Source organism: Astatotilapia calliptera, chromosome 7, assembly GCF_964374335.1.
Source record: "Astatotilapia calliptera chromosome 7, fAstCal68.1, whole genome shotgun sequence".
Lineage (NCBI taxonomy): Eukaryota > Metazoa > Chordata > Actinopteri > Cichliformes > Cichlidae > Astatotilapia > Astatotilapia calliptera.
The window spans coordinates 15,385,829-15,413,292 of record NC_137428.1 but is presented as its reverse complement, the minus strand read 5'-3'; the positions used below and the strand labels follow the sequence as shown (position 1 = coordinate 15,413,292).

At 41.1% G+C, this 27,464-nt stretch overlaps 1 protein-coding gene across 1 annotated transcript; it reads right to left on the bottom strand.

Annotated features, from left to right (window-relative positions):
• Window positions 1-446: 446 nt before the first annotated feature.
• On the bottom strand, window positions 447-26,910 carry jmy (junction mediating and regulatory protein, p53 cofactor). The gene is made up of 10 exons (XM_026173164.2): window positions 25,472-26,910; window positions 12,927-13,100; window positions 4,758-4,908; window positions 4,056-4,225; window positions 3,362-3,527; window positions 2,823-3,013; window positions 2,619-2,705; window positions 2,222-2,308; window positions 1,173-1,686; window positions 447-909 (listed from the first exon to the last, which is right to left on the bottom strand). The coding sequence occupies exons 1-10, from the start codon at window positions 26,339-26,341 to the stop codon at window positions 599-601; spliced, it is 2,721 nt and encodes a 906-aa protein (XP_026028949.1). The 5' UTR covers window positions 26,342-26,910; the 3' UTR covers window positions 447-598.
• Window positions 26,911-27,464: the final 554 nt, after the last annotated feature.

Below are 27,464 nucleotides of genomic sequence, written 5' to 3'. Positions count from 1 at the left end.
TCAGGTGCTTTCACAGTTCTAAAGCCCTAAAACAGATGCTGGACGTTCAAATTGATTCCGATAAACTGCGTGGGTGATTACACAAAACCTCATCTCAAAGTCAAAGTTTGGCGATTTTGTAAATATGAATGTTAATACCACTCTCGTATGCACTCAGTCCAACTATTCCTTTAAAAAGATGTACAGTACAAATGCTTGTTGTGTAGTAAAATGTAAACGCTCAGACTGAAGGTTTACCATCACTGTGAGCAAAATTCGTGTCCTCAAACAAACCCGTCACAGCAAGCTACAGTACGACTCGGACGTGATGAGAGGTCAGAGGTTGTATCCTCGCCCAGAGAGCCACAGCAATGACATAAAAAAAAAAAGATTAGTGGTCCATCTTTACAAACAGCGTACATGAGTAAGAAAAAAATCCTCTAATATATATTAAAAAAAGAAAAATCGAGGGTTTTTGTTCAAATTGCACCAAGAAATCTCCAGGTGACTTAACCCTGGCTTGCCTGCTTAACTTGGTTTCACTTTGTTTAAACTCTTTGTGTTAAAAAAACAAAACAAAAAGGTGGGGGGGTTTAAAAGATTCCTTCGATGAACCGCATTAGTTTTCCCAGTCAGTGCAGGGAAGACCTTCATCCTCTGACTCTGACTCAGGAGAGGCCTCCTTGATTCTCCTCAGAGCCTCGTGAATGCTGCGGGTCAGAGCGTCGGCCGAGTGGGGGAAGCTTTTGGGATGACGCTGCTGCTCCGGTCTGGTCCGTACCTTCCTAAGCCGGACGCCCTGTCGGATTTGAGCCAGGATATTGTTGCTGTCGTCATCCGGATCCGGGCCCAAGACCCGCAGCTCAGCCTTCCTCAGGTGGAAACTGCCCCGCTTGAGTGATGCCAGCACCTCATCCATGGGAGAGCTCGCTGAGAACACAGGGCAGAGACAATTAGCCTCACAGTGTTTAGAGGCTTGGTTCGCCGTTTAGCACACAGCCAAACAACCTACTGCTGACACACAATTTAGCTCCAACCTCTGTTTAAATACACCATTTCCTGTGACTGATAAAATGCTTAAATTACCTCATTTAAAAGTAGGTACCGAATGAGTGTTATGTGCCTTACATTAAACATTTGTAGTATTAACCAACCATGAAGGTCTCTACTGCAATGAAAAGTTCCCTGCCCACCTCTCCTCCACTGCGACGAGTCCAGAGAAGCCGTCTTCCGCAGCTTTTTCCTCGCCGTTAACAGCTGGCTGCTGTCAAAGAATCGAGGGGAAAATGGAGCCAGCGGGAGCGAGGTGGAGTCAGACTCGCCTTTCTGGTGTTGAAGTGTGACGGCTGTGAGGTTCTTCTGCTGGTCGTCCTCTGAGGTGGGAAGTGGTGGAGGAGGCGGAGGAGGAGGCGGTGGAGGCGGGGGAGGGGGACCCAGTGAAAAGTTTGACGGCGTGGCTGAGAGTGGGGGCAGCGATAGGAAGGGAGGCGAGGGATCGAGGCCTTGGAGGTCGACCGCAGGTAAAGAGACGCTGTCGCAGCCGTACGCGTCCGGCGGGAGAGGAGCAGAGAGTTCTGGGAGATCTGAGATGCAGTCGGTCTGAACGCCGGCAGCCTGGGTGCTGGGCTGCTGCCCAGCACGCCTCCGACTGTGAGTCTGACTCAGGCGCAGGCGGCCTGACTTTAGAGTCACCTGGCCTGGATACCTCTGTGTGGGGAAGCAGCAAGAAAGAAAGTAAAGCTGAAGGACTGAGTGCAGTTTACGCAACATTACACACATGATTTTGCTTTAACCTCCTAGGACCTGGCGTACACATATGTGGACATCACAATTTGGGTTATTTAGACCAAAATACTACATTTTGCTCTACAAGTGCCTGATATCCACTTACGAGGACATTATACTGCCACTGTTTTATTGAAATTTGAAACAAATATCCTCATATGTGGCTCTCACTTTTCTTAGAAACAAAAATCAGGTTCTTTGTTTTTACATCCATCGGGTCCCAATCAGCCCAAATATCAAAGAGAAATTAAAAATGCATGCTGTGGAAGAGTTCGGGTCTTAGGAGGTTAATGTATCAAGACTATGTAGATGTCACTACAAGAACATAAAACACTGTGGACAAACACAAAATCATCTTTTAACTAAAAAAACGAAAAGTTACTAATCATTGGTGTTTGAGGAGGATTCAGTGAAGGTTCCTCCTCAGATGACGTGTGTGTTTATGTTAAGTCCTCACCTGCTTGAGGCTGCGAAGCCTGTCAAGTGTCCTCTGCCTCTCCTGACTCACTCTGGCGTTTCGCTTAGCTTCATCATCTTCATCTCCCTTTTCACAGAAACAGCAAATGAGATGAATGTGTTGTAGCAGGGTGAGGAACAATTGCTGCTTTCACTGCTTTGGTATCGATATTTGAAATTTGTCTCGCAGCAAGCTCTAAATCAAAAAAGTTCGATCATTGCCACAGAATATTTGCCATGTCTATGAGCATCAAAGTGGACTCCCTGTTTTCTTTCTGGTGCTATAAAAATAAAACTGCATTGAATTAACTGGTAATATCATCTCTTCATTTACTGACAGAGTAGAACAGTGAATATATAAATCCTATCCCTTGCAGCCACAGATAGAAGTTTCTTACCTGCTGCAGCTCCTGCAGGGATTTGCTGTCAGTATGGCTACCTTGGCGCTGTTGTATCTTCTGCTTGTGATTGATGATACAGATTTCCTATTTGAGGAAGAACAGAACACAAACATAATGTTATTATAGACAGACCTGTCAAACTGATCCTTAACCCACAGGAGATAAAGCACACGACCGTATCTTCATCCATCGGTAATTCACCTTCTTATTTTTGAGGTAGACTTTCTTGGCAGTGATGCGGCCCCTGCGGGCCTCGAGCTGCCGGGTCCTCTGCTGCAGGGTGCAGAGTTCTTCTTCTCTGAGGGGTGACGGTGGGGTCGTGGGGTCTTCTACACCCTTCATGGCATCAGGACTCTCAAAGGTATCGTAGTACACCACCTCATCCTGTCGCTCTGGCAGAAAATCAGAAGACATTGAAGATTCAAATGCTGGTTGTGCAGCTTATACAGCTCGTAACAATGGCTCGAGGATTTGATCTCTGACTGACTATGAGTAGAAGAAAAAGTGGTACTGGTGATAAAGTCAAAGCAGGACAGCTGTGGTGCCACGGGATAAGCAAAGGACTTAACTGGAGGATGAGGTTGGAAACCAATGAGAAGCCAAAACATTTTGTTTTATACTTGAAAACCACATTTTTCAGCACATGTAAGCATCAGTCATGAGTCTGACACACTGAGCTATAACAGAAAAAGAGAAAGAAAAATAACAACCTGAACCAAACCATCTAAAGAGATGCTCACCTGTCATCTGCCTGCGCAGACTCTGCAGCTGGGCAGTGAGCAGCAGCTCCTCGCAGCGCAGCACCTCGGCCTGAATGTCATACAGCTGCAGCTGTAACTCATAGTACAGCGCCTCCAGCTGGTCCAGGCGAAGCATGGCATCCTCCCCACCCTGTAGACTCTGCATCTACAACAACAACCACAGAGACTATTTCAAAGGCCAAAGGGCACCGTCCACAGGATTTTCCAAAAGCTCTACCTGAGTGACTGTGCATTTATATTTCACATTAACAGATCCGGTGGAAGCTGAGCCAGTGTTTGTGTCTTCTCTAAGTGCTATGCTACAACACACTGACCAGGTACATTTTTAGTTTTAGTGTATTTTCAAATGCACAGCAAACATTTGACCTGACAGTCATTCCCAGTGAGTCATTTCCACTCCTGCAGACCAGGAAGTTGTTCCCTCCATTACAGGATGCCACAGCCATGAGCTCATTTTTCCAACACGGCTATTATCTCGAGTTCTTCTCTTCTGTTAACTTCACTATATCCATGTCCTCTTATTGTGGCTTCTTAAAAACAAACCTGACTGGACTGAGCACCACCTTTTCAGAACACACCCAGATACACTTCAGAATTTTGACACCGATCTTGGTCCACATGTGTGATTTGTTTTTGGGGGGTTTTTCAGCAGCATCAGCATGTTATGTTTTACCTCCTCCTTCAAGCCATGTTTCCTCTGTTCCAGGCAGATCTCTTTGGCCCTCATGAGCTGCAGAGTTTCTTTGGAAACGGCAAACTGCAGCCGCTCCATGCGTTCAACCGCCGCTGTCCACGCTGACTTCCCAAACTTTCTCTGGTCAGCTCGCATCCTCTCGTATAGAGCTATAACGCATACAGTAAAGAAGTAAGTGAAAAGGGCTAGAGCTGCAGAGATTAGTCAGCTAGTTATCTGGCAAATGATTAGACATTTAAACAGCAGTTTAATGACCATAATTGTGGTTAATAGTTTTGAATCATTTGGAGCAAAAAGAACATGTGAGAAAATGGTTTGGCCTAAACGCTATAGTTTATTTCTGGAGCGTTAAATGCCTAAAATGGACAAACCAGCAGTGCTTTGACTTGAAATCCGAAGTAAATAAAGCCCATTTGAGGAAAAACACATTTTTATTCCAATTCATAGCAGAGAAGGTTTGAGGATTAAAATGTGTCACGAGTCAGGGTGGAGTGTATGTTAATGACTTTGGTATGCCAGAGGTTGGAGATGAGAACAGAGCCAGAATGTTTTATTCTCACATGATCTCTAAGCGCTCTCTTATGAAGTAAACATACTTTTATAAAGGTTCAAAGGTCACCACAAAAACAACGCCACACATTGTTTTCTGAAGAGAGAAACTAGCCTCCTGTGTGTGTTTACCTTTCTGAGACCGAGTTGTGGTTTCAAAGAACTTGACAGTCAGGTCTTGAATGGAAAGCACTGCGGCGTGAGCCTTCTTCTGCCACTCCTCGTCCTCTTTTCTCAGGCTCTCCACACGACGAGGGCCGAGTCGCTCAGTCTCCAGAGAAATCTGGCAGGAGTTAAGGCAGCTTGTTAGAACAGCTTAAATGTACAGTACTTAGATCAGGTATCATCAGTGAGGTAACAAGAGTTTGTATAGGAAGATTTTGCAACACATGTTGGTATTTATGTCTTGGTCTTACTGTTCTTTAATAATGTTTTTTTTAGTCTATCTTTGTTTACATTTTGGCAAACAGGCTCCAATTAAATGATGCCAAACTAGCAGCTGTCGGTTCCTGTTTATGTATGTTTATGTATACTGGATTACTTTGAAACTGTAGAAAACTAAAAATATGTGTAAAGCACATTTCAGAGTTAGATGGAGATTCCCAGGCAGTTTTATGACCATCGTAGACTGTATATAAAAGATGGACGCAGCTTCCTGGTCTGAAACTTAAAGCAGACGAGGAAGCTCCTATTAGGCCACAGTTTTTTTTCCTGATGAGTTTATGGACTTGATAATTGAATTTCAAGCAAGAAGCAACATTCTTGTGCCAAAAACTTCAGCTCTAACCGCGATTTGAGCCAATCCCTCTAGACTCACACGTCACAAAACCCAACTTCAGAGCATCAGAGCATTAGAAGGCATGTTCTCACACACACACACACACACACACACACACACACACACACACACACACACACACACACACACACACACGTGTATATATAAATATAAAAGAGATCAATTTTTCAATCCCAGCTGGGCTAACTTGGCCCAAAGAGAAATCCATTGCCTTAACTGCCTCTTTGAGCTCCCTTTTGTTTGAAGAACACTGGCATGCACCTGTTCTGATCATTGTATGCCCCGCCTTCCTTTCTCCAAATGCCACTTCACCTCTGCCAGTTTGAAAACCACCACCAAAGACCATCTATAGCATTCTGAAATACCAGGAAGTCACAGCAGATGGTGATAACAAAAAGGAAATGGCTTAGGCGCGTCTGTGCACGCTTATACAGTGACACTGACCCAGTATACTTGTGAACAATAAATAAATAAAACGATACATGCACAGAGGTCCTTTTTTTTTTTCCTCCTGCCATGTGAAAAAAAGAGTAAGAAAAAGAAAAGCGGTGTCACGTGGAGTTGTGTTCTGGGTGTTGAGGGAGAAATACAAGCCCCTCTAAGAGAGGGCAGGGAACAAAATGTACACACAATATAAGCTAAACTCCTTGCGAGGGCCTCCTGTGCATGCAGTCGTATTTCAATATCTTGATGCAAAACAGATGTGCGTAGGTGCTCAAAAATAAACAAGACTATAATAATCCCAATCAAAGCCCAAAGGCTTTGATTTATGTTAACCAGCATACTCTGTGCTTTTATTCTTGTACAAGTGAGGCACAAGAACAGGGAGTGGTTCGGGGGTGAAACCGGGAGCAAGCGGGGGAGGAGAGTCTACATCAAAAGAAAAGAAAAAGTCTGGCAGGAACAAATCTTAGAAAGTATATTATTTATTCACCTAAAAATTACAACAACATGAGGAAACAAGAGCAAGGTTGCCTTTTAGCAGGTCGATCCCACCTGGTGATGATGGACAGACATTCACCAGCCTCCTTTCCTTTACCTCTTTGCATGCCATCACTGACTTTGTCCCTGCTGACCTCGGCAGCAAATCAAACTGAAGAAAACATCTCTGCATAAAGTTGGCTCTTGATCATCAGTCTGTTAGACTGGTTTTATGCAAAGCTGAAACGCATCCAGACAACTGACAAAATGCATCACCTGCTCTACAAGTAAAGCAGGCCAAAGCCCGTTGAAATGTAACACAAACACTAGCATTTGGGGAATTTCCTGAAATGTGCATTGTTTGAATATACTTTGTGTCTGATCAAAGTCTCAGTAAGTTATGGAAATAAAAGAAGTGCGGTGCAAACAAGTGATGATTCACACCTGTAAAGTTGCTCGGAAAAGGTGACACATTCCTATGACTAATATACATTTGGACTGTGAGCCAAACGTAGTAAAGGAGTTTTACATTTTAGTTACATGTCAGCTTTGAAATGCTTTCTGCATGTTTGGCTGTCTGAAAAACAGGCCAAGTAGCCACACAAATAAAATTAGCATTCTTTTTCCCCCAGCCTGCTCCCTTCTAGCATGCCATCACTCACTTCCTGCATACAGTTTAAAAATACAAAAAACAATGGTGGTGGGGGTTGGGGGGGAGTTACGTCTGTTAACACCTCTGGTCATGGTGTCATACAGTGATATGTCAGCCCTACTTAAAACAGAGGTGTGACGCCATTTCCCACGCTAAAGTGCTGGGATTACAGGACGGATGCTGTCATGGTCGCCCTTATCTCATTTGATTAAAATAGCATGACTGTGGTAGATACGAGGCAGTCTTCATCAAACAATTATTTATAATTATTTGAAAAACCTGCAGTTCCTTCAAAGAACCAATTTTAAACCGTATCGTGAGGCATTTTGTTACTAGCATCCTGTCGCAAAAACACAGGAGTGTGTGTATTAAAAAAAAAAAAAAAAAAAAAAAGACAACACAGTTAACCAGGGATAAAATATAATTTTTTGGACCAGGAAGGTGATTCTCAATCAGATATTAGCTGAAAACTTGACATGTGCAGCATGTCTTTCACATCTACAGGAAATGAACAGTATCTGAAAGTCACGTCCTGCAAAGAACTGACACAGGCCTGGGACGTGCATCTGGCCTAACAGTTGATCAAGCAACTGTTTCCCGAAGCCTTATCAGAGATACTCTCAGTGGGAGGGTGGCCGCCAGGAATCAATCTTAAGGATGGGAAACAGGCCAAACTGCACAAGAACTGGATTGAAAATCAGTGCCAACATGTTTTATGAATTACTGGATCAAAATTTTACATCTTTAGTCATCAGTATGTATTGAGGAGCTAAAAACAGAAGTACAACAGTGAGTGTCTACAGTCATCTGTAAAACATGGTGGTGTCTTGGTCATGGTTTGGAGCTGCTGAGAAAGAAGTCCTTCAATATATGATTTATTTAATTAACTTTGAACTTAAACATTTAGACCACAAAGAAAAAATGAGAACTTCTATAACTAGTAAAAAAAACAATTAGATTAATTGCCTAATCAGCTAATTTATGTGCATAGAAATGTTTTCTCTTAGCCCCTTTCCACTATTACCTACTCGGCTTGGCTCGGCTCAGTGTATAGGGTTTTCCATTAGATGGTATCAACAGACAGGCTTCCACACATTGGCGAGTCACTGACTTCACTCCATGAGTCATGAGAGCGACTACGTCACAAAACCCGCCATTTTTGAAAATGGCTACACAAAAAAAAAAAACCAACAACACCGCGGTCCCCAAGTTTGACGAAAAGCTGTACACCGAGCAGCAGGTATACCATCGCGTCGACGTCCTCCATTGTAGGGTTGTGTGTGTTGCATGCAAATGGCATCACAGGACTTTCAAGAGCATTGGTGTAATGACCCCAGGCACATTAGGTGACATTCATATGTAATGAAAGCCACCAAAACCGAGCCAAGTCGAGTCCCTTCGAGTCGAGTTGAGTAGGTACTAGTGGAAAATGGCTTTTTGAGTCACAGGAAATTAAAACAAAGCTGCCTCGGTGACACACTGAAGTAATGACAAAAGAAGTCGAGGAAATAAATGTTTTTCAGTGATGCAGGGCGGTGGAGAGGTGGAGCATAGATAAAAGAGCAGAAGAACTTAGCAGAGGTGAATCTAGTGTAGCATGTTGACAACTGTTGCCATGTTAGAATGAATACAATGTGAAACTGTAACTGGAGCTCACCATGGCACAAAACCATCTCTGCCATGCCACAGTGAAACCACATTTTTAATTCATGGCTGCCCTCTGACCTCCTGAGCAACAGGACACCCACGCTGGACTGCTCCGACATGCTACGGACAATGCACCGTTCACCAAAATGCCTGATGAGAGAACATTCATTCAATTTTCCATCAGCTTTTCGCTGTTTCTGGTAAGCTCAGATGTCTCCAGTTGAGAGCGTGAAACCCTTTAGCTGAAAATTCACAGCTGAGCAGTAACAATGGTCAAATTAATGATTAAACACATATATTCATACATCTCAGCTCCTAGTTTGTCAGCAATATTCACTGCTTTCTGACATTTTACAGGCTAAACCATTTTAAAGTTAATTTAGGAAAAATAATGATCTCCAAGAAGATTAACCTAACTTTTAAGTACCAAAAAATATATCATGCGAGTATTAAATAATTTTTTTCCAATTCTCTCTAATGTGTAATACCTCTACCTGACAAGATTACACCTTACTTAGATTACTTTCAGACAGTCATTTCCGCTTATGTGATTCCATCTGATTATGTTAGCTTCGTATATGAATGGCAGTCTGGTCACTTTTCAGTAAAGGTCAAACATGCATCACTTTAAACTTTCAATACATCCTGAGTCTGAATGCACGTAGTCACATTAACAGCATGCACAGAGCTCTCCTCTATCTTCAGTTGATTAGCTCACAAGGGGACAATTTTTTTTTTAGAGAAATCATCATCATGTCAGGGGCAAAAAAGAAAGGAAAATAAACTGTTAGACTGTTTATTAAATATCCGGCTACTTCAACATTTGCAAACATATAAACAGAGTGAAAAAGATGGTTTGCTTGCTTTTAGTTGCCACATCCACTCACAGGCCTCTATTCTAACTATCACAGATTTAAGACGTTATCAAATAAAGCTTTACAATTTCAATAAGGAGAACAGAGTCTGGCTAATGAAACTCTTTCTGTTCTTTGGAATCTCATGTACAGAACATTATATACTGCAAGTACTATGCATGGTTACATTACTGTTGCAGGAACGCTTACATGAAGCCATAAAAGTGACATGTCTGAATAACAGGACGTCACCATTTAACAGACTGATGAAACCAGCATTGTTGTTTATTTAAAAGGGCTCCGCTGTAACATTGCAGCATGTAGGTCCTTGAAGCACTTTGGTCTTTTCACAATAACCTCATACATGCCATGTGTATTACTGCATTCACACTTGCAGATGAGGTCAGAACAGGTTATAATACTAGCACCCGTCTGCCTTTTTCCTCCTCATCTTTACGACAACAAGCAGGATGCAAACTGCATGTAAGTGACAATCTCCTATGTGCTGATTCCCTCTTACACCTCTTCCCCTTTCTTCACAAAGGAGAGAATCTCCACAAACCCCTGACTTATCAGTTTGAAAAAAGCCCGCTCCCTTTAGTCTGTGTCAAGGTTTCATTTGCATACAGCTTTGTTTTCAGCCGTTGGATCGCCCTGAAGGGAGCAGGTGGTACAGCTGGAAAAACTTGGGCACATGAAGCACATGGAGAAAATAAAAAAGGTTTGAGGTAAAAGTTGAAATAGTTGCATTCATTAGACACTACATTAAAGTTCAGGTTTAACATCATACCACACACAGACTACCAAACAAATGCTGAAGGATTTGTTTTCAGCAATGTAGCAGATCTATAAAACCTGAGGAATTAAAAGAAAGTAACAGAAAGTCCGACTCTCAGACTCTCGCTGATTGTAAAACACCTGAAAAATCTTGGGGTAAAAAAAAAAAAAAAAAGGAAGAAGAAGAAGAAGAACAAGAAGAAGAACAAGAAGAACAAGAAGAGAGAAATGTAATCTTAGGAAAACATTTTGATGTTTACCTGTTTTTATTTATCTATTTTATTCACAATCACAAATTCTCTATTTCATATTTCAACAGTTAAAGCAATATTATAAACATTACTATGTAGTATATAAAAATGCTGTCATGGGCTAAGCTTGCCACATGCTGGACTACATTTCCCATAATGCAATTCATAAGCTCTTTAATTCAACAAAACGCCATGCTTTTACAGCCCCACCTACCCACCCACAGCACAACAGTTTGTATTGCAGCATTGTAGTAATCTACACAAAAATGTACAAAATGTCAGTGAAGGCTTCACACTTTGCACAGTTCATCAGAAACACATTGCTTATTTCTACTGATTTTTTTTTCCACAGCATAAACCAGACTGCTAATCTTAAAACATAAGACTGCCAACACAGCTTAAAGGATTAGTTAATCTGCATTAATGGGTTACACAACTTATAAGCAAAAAATATTCACTGGTCATGGCCGGTTGTGTCAAATGTAAAATATTCACAATTTTTACTATTTTCTACCTTTTTTTCCTTGGTGCTTTGCACTCTCTTGCTCAAAAGCAAGATACAAAAAATATAAATAACTAATTGGCTATAGCAAAATACCAGAAGCTTTGAAAGATAAAATACTTCTCTTAAATTTGAAAAAAGAAATCTGTAGATTTACTGATTCAGAAATATTTTTCTTATTGTCAATAAATAAAAAAGACCAACAATCAATGACGTGTTAGCCCTCCTCTAAAAACAGGTTGCGAAAAGAAAGATTTTTAGTAACACTAACTTTACACTTTATTTACAGGAAACTATTTTAGGTTATAGATAAATCCATAAAGCCTTTGGTAGCTGGACATTTATAACAACAAACTACAGTTTATATTTGACTCAGTTCCACTAAGTGCAACACTGATGTGTTTTTAATATATCTGACAACAGTGGAGCTTTGCGTACAGCGAGTAGAAAAATGTACTAACACTTAAAATTTAGATTTCTTTTTTCCTTTTTTCCTAACTATTGCAAATATTTAGACTTCTCCTTAAAAAAAAGTGCAAAGGGGAAAACAGTGAAATATCTCACTTAACATCAGCATCTGCCCAAGAACCATCATAACACACACACAGAAATCCCACCCAAGACACACACACACACACACACACACACACACACACACACACACAGGCACTTGTGTTGTTAGTGACAAGATGCCGAATAAGCATGCTGTGAAAGGCATGTTGACAATGTAAAATACTCACAGCCCAACTGTGGGTGAAAGACTGAGACAGTCTATGAAAGAGAACAAAAGACAGGTAGAGAGAAAGTAATAGGGACTGTATGGGACATTATTTCTATTGTCCATTAAATTAATGTCCATGAAACGAAATGTGCTTATCAGTGTAGACTGACTCTGTTTAGAAATTAATGGCAATTATTTACAAACATTCACCAATCTGTCTGACAGTGTTTGCAATCAGTCTGAGCTAGACCACAACTATTTGGATACAGGATGACTCCCAAGAGACAACCCAGGCAGTCGCCTTGTGATCAAAAGTCAGGGATGCTGCATGACCAGTCTGTGGGCAATCAGGTGATCACCCTGACCACTTGCAATTTGTGGCTGAATGTAAAGAAATTCAATCACAGCAACCTGACCTAGTTGCAAGACAGTTGTTGTCCTATTTTTACTCTAGCTAACTTCTAGTCTGATTGTCTTGGTTGAAAATATGAACTATCATATTAGTGAGAAATCAGCTGACTTATCCAATTTTCTATTGAATTTCAATGTTATGTATATCACTTCTTATCCGCTGAGCTTTTGGACAAGTGTACGAGAAGCAGCTAGAACTCTGACCTACTGACTGAGCAGGCATGTGCCTCCTCCTCTCCATGAAGTCTGTGAGACAGTAGGGATTAGTCTGTGGATTTACTTCCCTTTCCAAGCCTAATGAAGAAAAGCAACAAAGACAGAGCAGAGAAAGAGAGTGGGAAACAGAAGGCTGTGCTGAGGCTGCAGAATTACTGAGTGGTTTAGTGACTGCTGCAATAATACTTATGCTGGTTAAGCTGCTCTGCGCTGGGGGAAAGCCTCTCTGCTGATCCTCTGACCTCCACAGCCCCCAGTAGCAAATGCATAGCGCAGAGCGGCTACTACCCAACCATCAATACCACTGCACCCAGCCTAAACACCTAACACTGCTGGTCAATGCACTTGGCTTAGAAGTGTAGGCTCATCATGCAGCGGTTCAGGGATCGTTTTCCAGCACTAATCAAACCATAGCAACAGCACTTTAACTGCTAACATGCACCACTGTAGAGCACGCCGACCAGTTAGTCGGCAATAGCTAGTGCTAAACCTACTTAAATCAAGCCCCTCAAACAGATGGTATTTGTATCAGTGTGCCTGTGTGTATTACCTTAATCTGCTGTCGGCGCAACATTGCCAGTTCCCTCATGTCCCTGAAGGGCTGAAGCAGGTAGTGATAGAGCTGAGTTGTGGCTTCCAGCAGCTCTCCATACGCTTCGTCCTCCTCCGGGTACACCTGCAGCAGCTCCACCATGCTGTCCATCGCTTTGTGTTTATCCAGCACCTGGAGGTAAAATGTGCATTGAACAGTATAGTCAGACAAACAGTCCACACAGTGAAAAATACTGCACTGGAGTAAAAGGTTGCTGATGCGAGAAATCTCTTTAATAAATTCCACAATAATAACCCAAAAGACTAAACATTTCAGGCTTTACAAAGCCCTAGTGGTTGCCAGTAAAGACCAAAATCTAGACTAAAAGTGCCACAAATAATAGTTTTATAGTTTTTACAGGCTTGTTAACCACTTATTACTGTACTCTGTAGCTTTTAGCTGGGTGTAAATACAGGGAGTGCAGAATTATTAGGCAAATGAGTATTTTGTCCACATCATCCTCTTCATGCATGTTGTCCTACTCCAAGCTGTATAGGCTCGAAAGCCTACTACCAATTAAGCATATTAGGTGATGTGCATCTCTGTAATGAGAAGGGGTGTGGTCTAATGACATCAACACCCTATATCAGGTGTGCATAATTATTAGGCAACGTCCTTTCCTTTGGCAAAATGGGTCAAAAGAAGGACTTGACAGGCTCAGAAAAGTCAAAAATAGTGAGATATCTTGCAGAGGGATGCAGCAGTCTCAAAGTTGCAAAGCTTCTGAAGCGTGATCATCGAACAATCAAGCGTTTCATTCAAAATAGTCAACAGGGTCGCAAGAAGCGTGTGGAAAAACCAAGGCGCAAAATAACTGCCCATGAACTGAGAAAAGTCAAGCGTGCAGCTGCCAAGATAACACTTGCCACCAGTTTGGCCATATTTCAGAGCTGCAGCATCACTGGAGTGCCCAAAAGCACAAGGTGTGCAATACTCAGAGACATGGCCAAGGTAAGAAAGGCTGAAAGACGACCACCACTGAACAAGACACACAAGCTGAAACGTCAAGACTGGGCCAAGAAATATCTCGAGACTGGTTTTTCTAAGGTTTTATGGACTGATGAAATGATAGTGAATCTTGATGGGCCAGATGGATGGGCCCGTGGCTGGATTGGTAAAGGGCAGAGAGCTCCAGTCCGACTCAGATGCCAGCAAGGTTGAGGTGGAGTACTGGTTTGGGCTGGTATCATCAAAGATGAGCTTGTGGGGCCTTTTCGGGTTGAGGATGGAGTCAAGCTCAACTCCCAGTCCTACTGCCAGTTTCTGGAAGACACCTTCTTCAAGCAGTGGTACAGGAAGAAGGCTGCATCCTTCAAGAAAAACATGATTTTCATGCAGGACAATGCTCCATCACACGCGTCCAAGTACTCCACAGCGTGGCTGGCAAGAAGGGGTATAAAAGAAGAAAAACTAATGACATGGCCTCCTTGTTCACCTGATCTGAACCCCATTGAGAACCTGTGGTCCATCATCAAATGTGAGATTTACAAGGAGGGAAAACAGTACACCTCTCTGAACAGTGTCTGGGAGGCTGTGGTTGCTGCTGCAAGCAATGTTGATGGTGAACAGATCAAAACACTGACAGAATCCATGGATGGCAGGCTTTTGAGTGTCCTTGCAAAGAAAGGTGGCTATATTGGTCGCTGATTTGTTTTTGTTTTGTTTTTGAATGTCAGAAATGTATATTTGTGAATGTGGAGATGTTATATTGGTGTCACTGGTAAAAATAAATAATTGAAATGGGTATATATTTGTTTTTTGTTAAGTTGCCTAATAATTATGCACAGTAATAGTCACCTGCGCACACAGATATCCTCCTAAAATAGCTAAAACTAAAAACAAACTAAAAACTACTTCCAAAAACATTCAGCTTTGATATTAATGAGTTTTTTGGGTTCATTGAGAACATGGTTGTTGTTCAATAATAATATTATTCCTCAAAAATACAACTTGCCTAATAATTCTGCACTCCCTGTATAGTTAAATCAATAGTTAGTCAATCAGCAACAGATTTAATGATTAAATAGTGACTTAAATCTTTTTTTTTCTTTTTTTTTTTAAGTAAAATTCTCTAAGTTGACTGGTTTCAGTTAAGGTGAATATTTGCTGGTTTCCTGATAGTAAAGTGAGTCTTTGGGGCCTTTAGCTCTATTACAGATCACCCAAAATACCTGAGAAAGTATCGGGCAGATATATTAGTAATGACACTGTTAGTCGTCCCTAATTTTCAGCAAGCATCACTCAAACCTGAGTGCATGGTGTATTTGTATTTGTTAAAGCTCTTAAGCTGTTTATCAGGTGCATGTTAGTGGGTGAAAAGAGCACCAGGACAGTGTATGAAAAATATCACCAGTGGGTTTTTTTTTTTTAATGACTGGATATGTGACCTATAAAATCAGCATGTGTATTAAATGGAGCAGGAGAAACCTGGTTATTCACATATCTATTTACATAGTAGATTTCTGATATTCTGTGTGCACCCATGTGTTGACTTCTCACCATCACAACCACTATCTTATTCACCCACAGAGACAGATCGGAACCAAGGATAAGAAGTTAATTATCCACTGTGTCCTGGTCCTGATTAGTACTACAAGTAACACAGGCACGTTTCTGAAAAGCAGAATGTGTACGTGTCTGCATGTTAGTCTGCTCAATAAAATACACAAAGATACCATGATTTCATATAACTAACATACTTGGAAAATATACCAACACACCTATTTGTCAGTCTACTTGTCCTGCAACTGGTGCATTGAGGACATTGGAAAGTTGTGTGAGCTCAGAAATATGTGCATGTTAGAAAAATTTGAACATTATCATTAAAAGCTTTAAATTGATTGTAATTTAATGCCAATGACATGCATCTTTTCATAATTAGGCATGTCATTTTGACTCTTTATAGATATTTTGGTCTAAGTAGTTTGAGTACTGAATTATTACTCAACTACAGTCCTGTGACAAAGTCTCAAATGACCCTAATTTCTGTATATTTTGCTAGGAGAATGGGAAATTGTTGCAAACATACATGGAAATACACTACAGAAGCAAATCGGAAAATCAAGATTGTATGACCATCTTTATTCAACATAGACTGAACTCGCTTATGCAAACCTTCAGGTAATGTCTTCAAGAAATAGTTCTCTAGGCTTCTTGAAGGACATCCAAATCTCTTCTTTGGACCTTGACTGCCTTTTGTTGTGTTCAGAGCTGTGCAGCCAGTCAGACACTTTCCAGATAGTACTGCATGGTTTGATCAAAATATGGCACTTTACAATACTGATAAAAACCTGCTGCCACTGATTTTCAGTTCTTATGCAATTTCGCTTATCTCAGCCTTTCCTTCTAATTTACCTTAAGAAGGGCTTCTTGACAGTCACAACTGAGACCATTTCTGATATTCCGTTTCTGATATTCCGTTCACCAAGTTTCCAGCTAATAGCTCTTTGGGAATCATTGTTTTCTATATTCTATACCTATACTGGGAACAAATTCTGTGTTTTTGTGATAGTGTACTTGTAACAACAGTTTAAAATTGGCTCTTTGCTAGGTTATCTGTCATTTGTAGATAGGCTTTTTTGTCTGAAGGACAAGGATAAATGTAAAGTGGCTTAATAAACCAACACAAAAGAAAAACACTTCTCTGAAGTGGTCAAGTGCAAGGGCTGGACTGGAAAGAAGTGACAAAGCAGACAATGTCCAAGGAAAAACTTTGAAAGACCTTCAAAAAAACTGGTAAAACTTTGTTCCAAAATACTTAACCTTCCTCTTGCATTAGGGTCGGCAGTGGCCCGTTTTTAGGTTTTAAATGCATAAAAGTGGATATTAAATTTGTTTATTTCAACAAGACATTAGACTTTGTCAGGAATCTCCATTTAAACAAAACAAAACAAAAAACTGAATTTAACTAAATTATAAAAAGTTCTGGTGAAAATGATGACCTTTGTGTGTTGGGGTTGGTTTCGACACAGTTATAATATAAGACTATAAAACTAAACAGTTTTATGATTTCGGTTTTAGTGCTAAAACTGAAATCATAAACACACTCTGAGCTCTCCCACATTATCAGAGAGAGAGAGAGTACACATCTCCAGTTTGTAGCATACAAAAATAAGAAGATTTACAATAAGCCAAACTCTTGATCGTATCTTTGCTAAAGATGAGAGGACACAAAAAGCATAGCAATATAATTGACCATCTTTCTGAGGACAATAGATTATCAACCAGAGGACAAAGATACATCTGATGATGTCGTCACATGTGCTAGAGCTGCTCTCACTTCTGCTGAAACATACAAATCCAGAAGTGTTGACATATCTCCATCCATCCATCCATCTTCATCCGCTTTATCGGGGGCCGGGTCGCAGGGGCAGCAGCCTAAGCAGAGAAGCCCAGAACTCCCTCTCCCCAGCCACCTCCTCCAGCTTATCCGGGGGAACACCAAGGCGTTCCCAGGCCAGCCGAGAGATATAATCTCTCCAGCGTGTCCTGGGTCTGCCCCGGGGCCTCCTCCCGGTGGGACATGCCCGGAACACCAACCCCAGGAGGCATCCTTGTCAGATGCCCAAACCACCTCAGCTGGCTCCTTTCAATGTGGAGCAGCAGCGGCTCTACTCTGAGCCCCTCCCGGATGGCCAAACTTCTAACCCTATCTCTAAGGGAGAGGCCAGCCACCCTTCGGAGGAAGCTCATTTCCGCCTCTTGTATCCGCGAGTTCGTTCTTTCGGTCACTACCCACAGCTCGTGGCCATAGGTGAGGGTAGGGACGTAGATCGACCGGTAAATTGAGAGCTTTGCTTTTACACTCAGCTCCCTCTTCACCACGATGGACCGGTGTAGCGTCCGCATCACTGCAGCCGCCGCACCAATCCGTCTGTCGATCTCCGGCTCCCTTCTCCCATCACTCGCGAACAAGACCCCGAGATACTTGAACTCCTCCACTTGGGGCAGGAACTTGTCCTGACCTGGAGTGGGCACTCCACCCTTTTCCGGCTGAGAACCATGGCCTCAGATTTGGAGGTGCTGATCCTCATTCCCGCTGCTTCACACTCGGCTGTGAACCGTTCCAGTGCGAGCTGGAGGCCATCACCCGATGAAGCCAACAGAACCACATCATCCGCGAAAAGCAGTTGTTGTTGACAAAAGCAGTTGTTGACATATCTTTTTAGTCCAATAACTCCTGGCTTACATGGTAGGGTAATTGCTACACATGTCATCAAAGTGACGCCTGGGATTACCTGGTTTGCTGTGACAAGAATAAGTGACATCAAGACACGTTTTGATCCGTTTATGCCATTGTCATTTTTTGAAGGAAAAAAAAGTCCATGGCAACATTTGGAATGGCATTGATGAGAATACCTGGATGCCTATAATGGTGTTCTTCTTGCTGGTGTGTACAGATCCAGTAATGAGAACACTGATAGTCTTAGGGACACATCAACAGGCAGAACTATTTTCCAGACTACAATGTCACTTCAGACCTTCGGAATAATATCAAGAGTCCTCAGACTTTACAACACCGATACTAGAGCAACATCTGACAAGCTTGTTCCCATTAGGAACGGATGCAGGTCTTTCCACTGACTGATGTTCAACCCTGAGGTGACAGTAGATGAACATTTTGCCCCTTCCCATGACAAATGCACCTTCTGGCAATACATGCCCAGTAAGTCAGGTAATATGACATTTTGTGATGTGATGCAAAAACTAGCTATGCATAGAACTGTGGAAGATGCGGAAAAGGAAAACCAGTGAGTGGCATCCCTGAGAAAATTCAGGGAAAACATCTAATCTTTGATACGATAACTGGACTGCAGGGGTCACAATGTGACAAATTCTTTACCATCTATGATACTGGACAAGAACTATCTGCCACAGATAAAAACAATACAGGTATAAAAGCTACTTTTGGCTGCTCCTTTATTCACCAGGGGTTGCCATAGTAGGTAGCTCCCATGTTTGATTTGGCAGATGTTTATACCAAATGCCCTTTCTGACACAACCCCCAAGAGGTTTGTGTTTCCCTTTGAAACAAAAAAAAAGGTATAGGTATGATTACAACTAAGAGAGCCATTGAAAAGAAAAAAGAAATCCCTCTATAACATGTAATGTCAGTCATAAATTACACTACTTCATCACTGTAGTCACTAAAATAGTGTTCTCAGTTAAGGTTTATTGATTCTGGAGCTGCACAATTACACTGCAAGTTAGAAGAAAACAAAAAGAAACAAAAAAAACAAAAAACAAAACAAAACAAAAAAAAAAAAACATTGTTGGTTTTAATTTGTTGACTTAAAATTTAAACACATCCTAAGAAGCTTTTGCACAGCTGACATTCAGACTTCAAAACACATGGCGGGGGATCCTATTACTATGCGTGCTGGTTCACCGTCAGGGCATACTGGGACACTCGGTGGAACTGGGTCATTATTAACATTAGTAACTCCACCCTTGTTTCCCTTCTGTCCGGCATATGTGATGTGAAAAAGGTCTATACTGTGGCTTATTCCATGACAACGTTAACCTTTGATTTTTTTTTTTTTTTTTTACTAGAAACTATTGCCAAGTTAATTCTGTTATGTGTAGAAAAGGGCTAATGTTGCGACACTGGAGTCACTTGCTGCACCAAATTTGGGTCTAATTCTGATTCATGATTACAGTCAGGTCCAAACAAAAGCCCTTTCAAAGCGCAAAGAAAAAAAATCCTAGTAATCATGTGTAAGTGCAGGCACACTAGTCTGCGTGGTCAGGAATGATGCCATAAAATACATTGTTTAAGTGCAGTACAAGATAAATTGGCCTCTACTGTTGCTGATTCATACCATATGTCCAAGCGTCCACAGACACTTCATTGTTCCAGAGAAAATAACCATTAAAACAACTATTGTTCACAGGAAATACAATTCACCTCCCAGCTCTCAGAAGCCAGCAGCTTCAGTTCACACAGCATAATACTTCTCCTTCACGTCTGCCTCAGATAATATTGAAATGTACCACCACACCAATCGTCATCCAAAGTAGTGAATAAAGTGATCTCGCTCTGCAGAAACAGATAGATATGAATAGAGACTCCTATATTAACTGTGGGCTGAGTTTCCACAGCCCTCCACAGTGGGTACTGGGGTAGACACTACACGATTCAGCTCCAACACTGCTCCTACTGTTTACTTTAGCTCTGCGTAGCCCTGGAAACCAGTGCCCAGCCGTACACCCCCTGCAGCCACTGCTAGCCAGGAAAGCCCCTGAGCTAAATGAGCCGACTCTAATTCAGACTGGAGAATTTTAGAATAAATCGCTAAAGCTGGACTTGCACATTTTTCTTTTACAATTCCCATTTTTATAATGCAACAATTTCACTTCCTGCAGTGATGTCATTTTAATGGTCTGATATATTTGTTGGGAACAGTATAAGGCAAAGAGCTGCTGCTCTTGCCCTCCAAAGCCAACTGTATTACTTGTCTTAATTAGTTTTTGGGCAATTACCAATTAATCAATAAGTTAATGAACAGAAAAATACATGGGCTGCTGTTTTAATAACTGATTTTTCATCATTCATCATCACATTACAATCCTAGAATTAGGATTACAATACATTACAATCCTAGTATTGTAATGCTTATTTTTACCACAAGTGACATTATATTGATGATGAACTGAATGTTGTCAGGTGTGGGGTGTATAGGTGTGTTAAGCTTTTCTTTTTCTTTTTTTTTCTTTTTTAAACTGGGACCAGTAAAACAGTATACTGTGCAAGCTTTTTGGCCTGCTGCTGGCCTGTTTGGTGACTGACAGAAAAAAAGAAAAAGCAGGTGAACTGACAGATCTTAAGATTACTTGAGCTAACAGCTGCAACCCCGTTGCTTTCTAGTAGACATGCCTGTAGCATGCAGGGGTAAGTCTAAAGCTTATTTTATTGTACGGCACATGTGTCCTTAATTGTCTATAGTGAGCCTACCAAGAGGTGTTGTCAACCTACACAATCATGCTCCTGTGCAGTCCTCCAAAAACCCAACAGCATGTAGCTCAGGTGTCCTTACTGAGAGATATCTATTTCACTTCAGCTCTTTGTGTGTTATAACTTTACTCGTCTCCACAGCTGACTGAAGGGTCAAAAACATCAAAAGCTGAAGCAGCCCACAGACTGATTGTACCACATATTTTGGGGACTGCTTCCATCTGGCAACAGCCACTCTCTGCAGGTAGATGGGCTGTTCGTAGCTTCCTACAGCCTGCCAACACACCACCAATGGAAAGCCATGTTCACCCCATAAAAAAGGGGAACAACATTTACCCTACTGCATTTACTTTTAAGTTACTGTTACCATGTTTTTTGCAGATACAGTTTTATAATATGAAATATAAATCTACTAATAAATTATGCTACATTCTTGTAGATTATGCTACCAGTATAACGTAATTACACATTTATAATGTAATTAAATGGGACTTTTTTGTGGGGGAAATAAATGGACTGGTATTCATATAACTACTACTCAAGTTGACCACTCAAAGCACTTTCTACTACAAGTCTCACTCACCCTATCACACACATTGATACAACGCTATTATCTATGCCACTAAGTGCTTTGTCTAACACACGCACGCCACAATAAAAGCATGAACTACTGCTCCTGTGGGGAAAATAAATTATACTGAAAACTGCACAAATGAACTGGACTATTTGTTTGAACATCAGTCTGATATTGCCTAGTGTGATGTTGAGCATTTAGAATCCCCACGCACCGCATCCAAAAGCTCATCATTTAAGAACAATCCTATTAACTTTAATTTAAACTGTACTCAACTGCTGCGATCATAGTTTTTTGTTTTTTGACAAATTTAAAAGCTAACAATTATTATTTCACATTGTAAGACAAAATTACTGTAACCCCTGCTTGGTCCATTTTATTGTGTACCCAGACATCAAACACACAGCTGAAGGCACCATCCAGGATTTCAGGCATTGCTCTCTTTTAAGTGCCTCTTATTATTACTCTGACTAGTTTACATATCATTTGCTTATGCCTTATTAGTGTTCTGCTCTTACTCTTGTTATTCTATATCAGCCTGACAATAAGAGTATATTGTGTGTAGGTTTGCTTGTCTGCTATGGATAAATATGCATGTTTTAAAGCAGTTTGCAAATGAATAAACATAAAACCTATGTTAAGCCTTGCTGTTAAACAGAAGGCCTTCCAATGTGAAATGAGTACATAATAATTACAGGGACATTCCTGGTAATATGCACTAGAGTATAGCTGCAGTATACCAGCTCTGTCATCAGGACTTACTCTTGCTGCTGCTACATCTGCTCAGTCTTGCTGAAGCAGTTTCCCTTCTGCCTTTTAATTGAGATGTGAGGCAGGAAGAGAACGCCCTGACTGAGCAGAGACTGGATTTTAAAGCTCATTTGAAACTGAATGCTGTTCAGGAGTCGTCAATCAACAGACCTCAGGCCTAAATCTTTCAGGCAACTTGATTGGTTCTGGCTTTCTCAGCACAAAAGTTTCATGTAGTGATAGATGAAAATAGTAATGCCACCTGTAATCAACAGAGGTAATGTCAACTGGTTAAACACAACGTTTAAGATGCATTTTTAATATCAATAATTTGCATATTGTAACTATTATTTTACTTATTTTTGAGGAGTTGCTCTGACAAAAAATTGTCAGAAAAGTACAGCTTCAGCTCTATGTGTTCCCATTTTTAGCTCCAACAAGACAATACCAGCAGGCAAAACAGCAATTGTTGTGAACGTATCAGTTTATGTACAACTAAAAAGATGTGAGTGACACAAAATATAAAATACCCCTATACATAAGTGTGAATGAAGTAAACTGCTCCGTTCAGTAACTGTACAGCAGACTAACAACACAGCTGTGCCTGAGGCAAACATGCAGACACACCATAACAAAAACTGTGGGCGTACACAAAACATGCAGAAGCCATGTTAACCTTCAACATACAAAGGTCAAGAGGTCGCCCAGCAAAGAAGAGAAACTTGATTATTGTACACATTTAGGCCTGAATTTCAAACCACCCAGAGGAGTAGTTTAACTGTCAAAAAAAATTACAATGGTTGTACAGATTTAAACGTCACAGAGAGAACGATTACAAAAGATGCTGCTTTTTCATATATATCACAACAATAATATATGTGATACATATATTTGCATTTATTCAAATGACAAGCATGTTGATTGCTGGATTCCTTCTTGACTGTTTTCTCAGACTACCAATCGCTACATAGACATTGGCAACTTGGGCATACAGGACTACACACATGAAACAAGCAACTAATCCCTTTTTCATTACTCTTTATTGTTTTGCTATATTTATTTGTACAAATGAAAAACTTTACATCAGTACTTTTGTCTTTGCCTCACAATATATTATAATCTAAACCTGACTTATAAAACTCTACTACTTTCACTGTTATAATTAGAGTATCATCTATAAACAACAGTCTAATTTCGATTGCACAATCTACTGATATTTTTGCTTTAATGGAAGAAATTGTCATATTTTTGTCATTTTGGTGACTACATATGGCTACATGGTTTATTTTGTCAAATATAACAGTTTACAATTCAGGAAATACTAATTTTTTAAGTATCTGAGAGGCCAGAGAAAATTTAAAGGTTTCATCTAGTCATGTTCAAATTGATCAAAACATACTGGAAGTGGGTCAATACACCTTTTTCCAAAAATAAACAAGTAAAACCTTTGAAATTATTTGATATATGGAGCTATAATTTCACAGCCTTATATATGTGCAAATTTTAAACCATAACATTTCCAGGCAAATCAGAGGTGCTTGAGCAGAAAATGTTCTGATCTGAGATAGAATGACTCTTATATGATACCTGTGGCTTAGATTTTATAGTAAACACTATAGCGTGATTTTTTTTTACGTATGCTTTCACTTTAATCTCTCTGCGCTACAATTGTAGTTAACCTCCCATCACTTTTTGTTCCCTTCACATCCTTGTCATCGCAGAACAAGAAAAAAAATGTTAAATTTTAACTATTAACTTGCAATATGTCAGGTCCCCTGGCAATAAGCTGGATTTCGTATGGCATCAGACCACAGATAAGGAAAAACTGGGAAAGTGTCAAAGTACAATTATTAAGAGCAGTGATTTTCAGTCTGAAGCTTTTCCAGACAATGAAAATTATCATTCTTGGCAAGGATTAAAAAGTAAAATTTTCTCTGTTTCTGTTGCTTGGATAGAGCAACGTAATTAGTGGAGTACGGAAGCACATTACTATAAGATCACCATATCTTTATGGTAAAAAACTGTAAATTTTACTTGAGGTAAAATGACATGCCCTCCTTTTCTCCCAATATCATCATGCAATTAAACCAACTACAGCCCTGAAAGTGTTGGAACCAGGTCAGCATACTTAAAGTCAAAGTTCATCATGACTGAACCTGGAAACTTGGGAACAAGTACAATCCAATAAAACAGAGTAAATATTACATCTGTTGTTGACACTATAGTGTTCCAACGTGAGGCTGCAGCTTATGATTTGAGCTATATTATATTTTATTGTTATGTATTAGTAACTGAGTTCTTCCACATGAGTGTGTTGGATAAAATAACAAATAACACTAATTACACATCAAAGGAAGAGTCATCTTTGCTGCTACTAAGAGCTGCCCCATCTTTCACTTAGTTCCATTATCGATTAATCTAACAACTGTTTCCCCGACTAGATTTTAAACACCTGATGAGAGCTGTATGTAATGACTGCTGCTCTTTTTATAAAAACAAGTTCAAACAAAACTCATTCCTGTTTCCTCTGAAGATGTGCCCTGTCACATATGAATCACTAAAGTAATTAAGTATTCCTTGCTCCTTGATAACCAGCTGTTTACTGGTTTGGTGCATCAGTCAGTTAAAACACTCTGGAGGTTAACATTTTTTTCCTGAGGCTACAATTATGATCATAACTTACACCTTTAGAGTATCTGGCACTTCACCTTGCTTTGCCACTCACATCAGGCTACAGACATGAAATATAGCAACATAGCTGGGCTAAATATACACCTTCATCTGTGTAGGATTACACTGAAGCAATCTCGACAGCTGTGGTGACACATCATTCCTGTAACTCCACCTCTTTTTGTTCTCCTGTTTTTCTATGTAACTCCCTTCCAATGGTTCAGCCAACTGGAGTGTAATGTCTGGCCAGACCAGATCATATTACTGGCTTGTGAATGTGCAGCAACAGATGGTAGATCACAGGAGGGGAGGGGGACAAAGGAAGAGGAGGGAAGAGAACCAGCAGCCTTAAAATTATAAATGGACTTAAAATTAAACCAAAATTGCCCCGTTTATCAAAAAACAAAAAAAACAAAACTACCTTTCCATGTAATGTCAGGCTGCCATTAAGAGTGTACTTATCAGATCTCACATCATCAAGTACTAAAAAGCTTGATTCCCTGCTTTTATTTAAAAGCAAGTCAGACTTCATGACAACTGAATAAGTTACTTCACCTCTTGCATGCGTCTTTTGGCCCTCTCCAGAGCATCTTCATAGCCTTTCTGCCTCAGCTCACTCAGACTCTCGTAGTACTCCTCGGTGTCGTCGCTCTCTGAGAAAAGCACCTGTGAGAGGATCTTCCAGCCGCAGGTGTCCAGGGCATGACCCAGGTACACCTGCAACTGATAGCACAGGGCGTCCGTCTCCCGCTGTGACATCCCGGGCGGACCGAAAAGGACAGTCCACACGCCAGACTGCTCCTCCGGGAAAGAGGGCAAACAAGGCTCTAGGTCCGAGTTGACGGCGCATAGTTGGAGGTGGGCTGCTCTCAGTTCCTGGAAGGAGAACAGTCCAGCCCAGCTGAAGTCTTCGCGGTTACTGGCCTCGATGTCGCCTGGGTCTGCATCATCCGGAGACAGCGTGACATCCACTGGCTCCAGGATCTCCATATCCGTTATCTTGGGTGTCACAACGTCCCATGTCCCTAAAGTGTGACTTACGCACTCATATGACTTTGAACTACCGGCTTTTAAAGTCTTCCTGTCTGCGTTAGCATTTGTTGTGGGTTTCCCTTTGGGGACAGAGTGCGGTCTAACTTTACCCACTTGGCAGACTCCATCTTTCTTCGCCGTGACGGGACTTTTTGTGTGTTTTTCAGCCACGCAGGCACCGGTGGGAGGAAGCCCAGCGATTGGGCCACAGTCGACGTCCAGTAAAGTGCTCCGTCTCTGCACGGTTCTGTTGTGGCAGGTTATGGCGAACTTTCCCTCGACGTCGTTCCAGGCCACAATGAAAACAAATTTATGTCTCTCTTTTTCGTCGAAGACTTTGGGCCGGACGGACACCCATCCGGACTCTAAGTTATCCTCCATGATGAATGACATCTCATCCAGCCAGTAAAAAAAGACACTTAGATATGCGTTAGCCAGAGGAAAAAAATCTTCCCTGATGTCGAGGCTAAATGCTACTCGTAGCCACCGACAGCAGACCCCACGTTTAAAAAAAACACAAAGTAAGATTTGGCAGAGCTACAGCGAACAAACCGACGAGCTAGATTAAGAGATGACACAAAGGCTTTCTTGCTTTGTTAACCCGCTGTCTGTTGCGTGTAAGCGGCCGAAAGCGCAGCCAACGTCGTTGTCCCTCCTCCAAATGGTCGGATTTGGGATTCCGACATGAAGAAGTTCAAGCAGCCAAACGCACTCGGACACCGCGGTCTAATCGAAGGAGAGAAGTCGGCTTCATATTGCGGCAGCTAATGTCCGTTGCCATGACACCTGGGCGCTCACCTGCCCGATGCTCGCGCTGTCTTGAATGTGCAGCTCTTTGTCCGCTCTCAGACAATGCCGTCGCGCGACGCACATCGGCTCTCGATGTCACGTGTGAGCTTCTGTTTACAAGCAGAAGGTGCGTGCGTGTTTGTCCGGGGAGGGATTTAACTGGTGACCCCCCCCCCCCCTCCGGTGTTGCATTCCATCTCCACGATGAAAATGGTAAATATGATGCTCCTAGAAAATGTCGATACCGTACTGACATGCAAAACGATCTTTGAGCAAATTGTTAGTTAGTTGACTAATATTTCTTTATCTCTATAAAACTACAAAAATATCTCTTTATCTCCCAATAATATGCATTTTAAAAGACGTTTAATGATGCATATAATGTACAATATGCTAATGCTGGTTAACTATATCCGCTAGTCTCTCTTTATACCATGTGAACGTGAAATATATCAATTTATCATTAAAAAGCAATGCAAAGTCTAATATTTTATCAGATGCATTAAGCGTGACATGTCTTTCTATCACAAACTTTTATTCTTTTCACAATTCTTTTTATTTTTTGGATATTTTTAAACACAGTCCAGTTGTACATACTACATCCTTAAAATGTTTTGTTCATTACATTACAGTGTTTAACGTTTTTATTACGCGTACACTTTTTCCACATGAACCCTTGAAGGCAACATAACAGTCCGTTTCTTTTAACAGCTTAATAAACCAAACG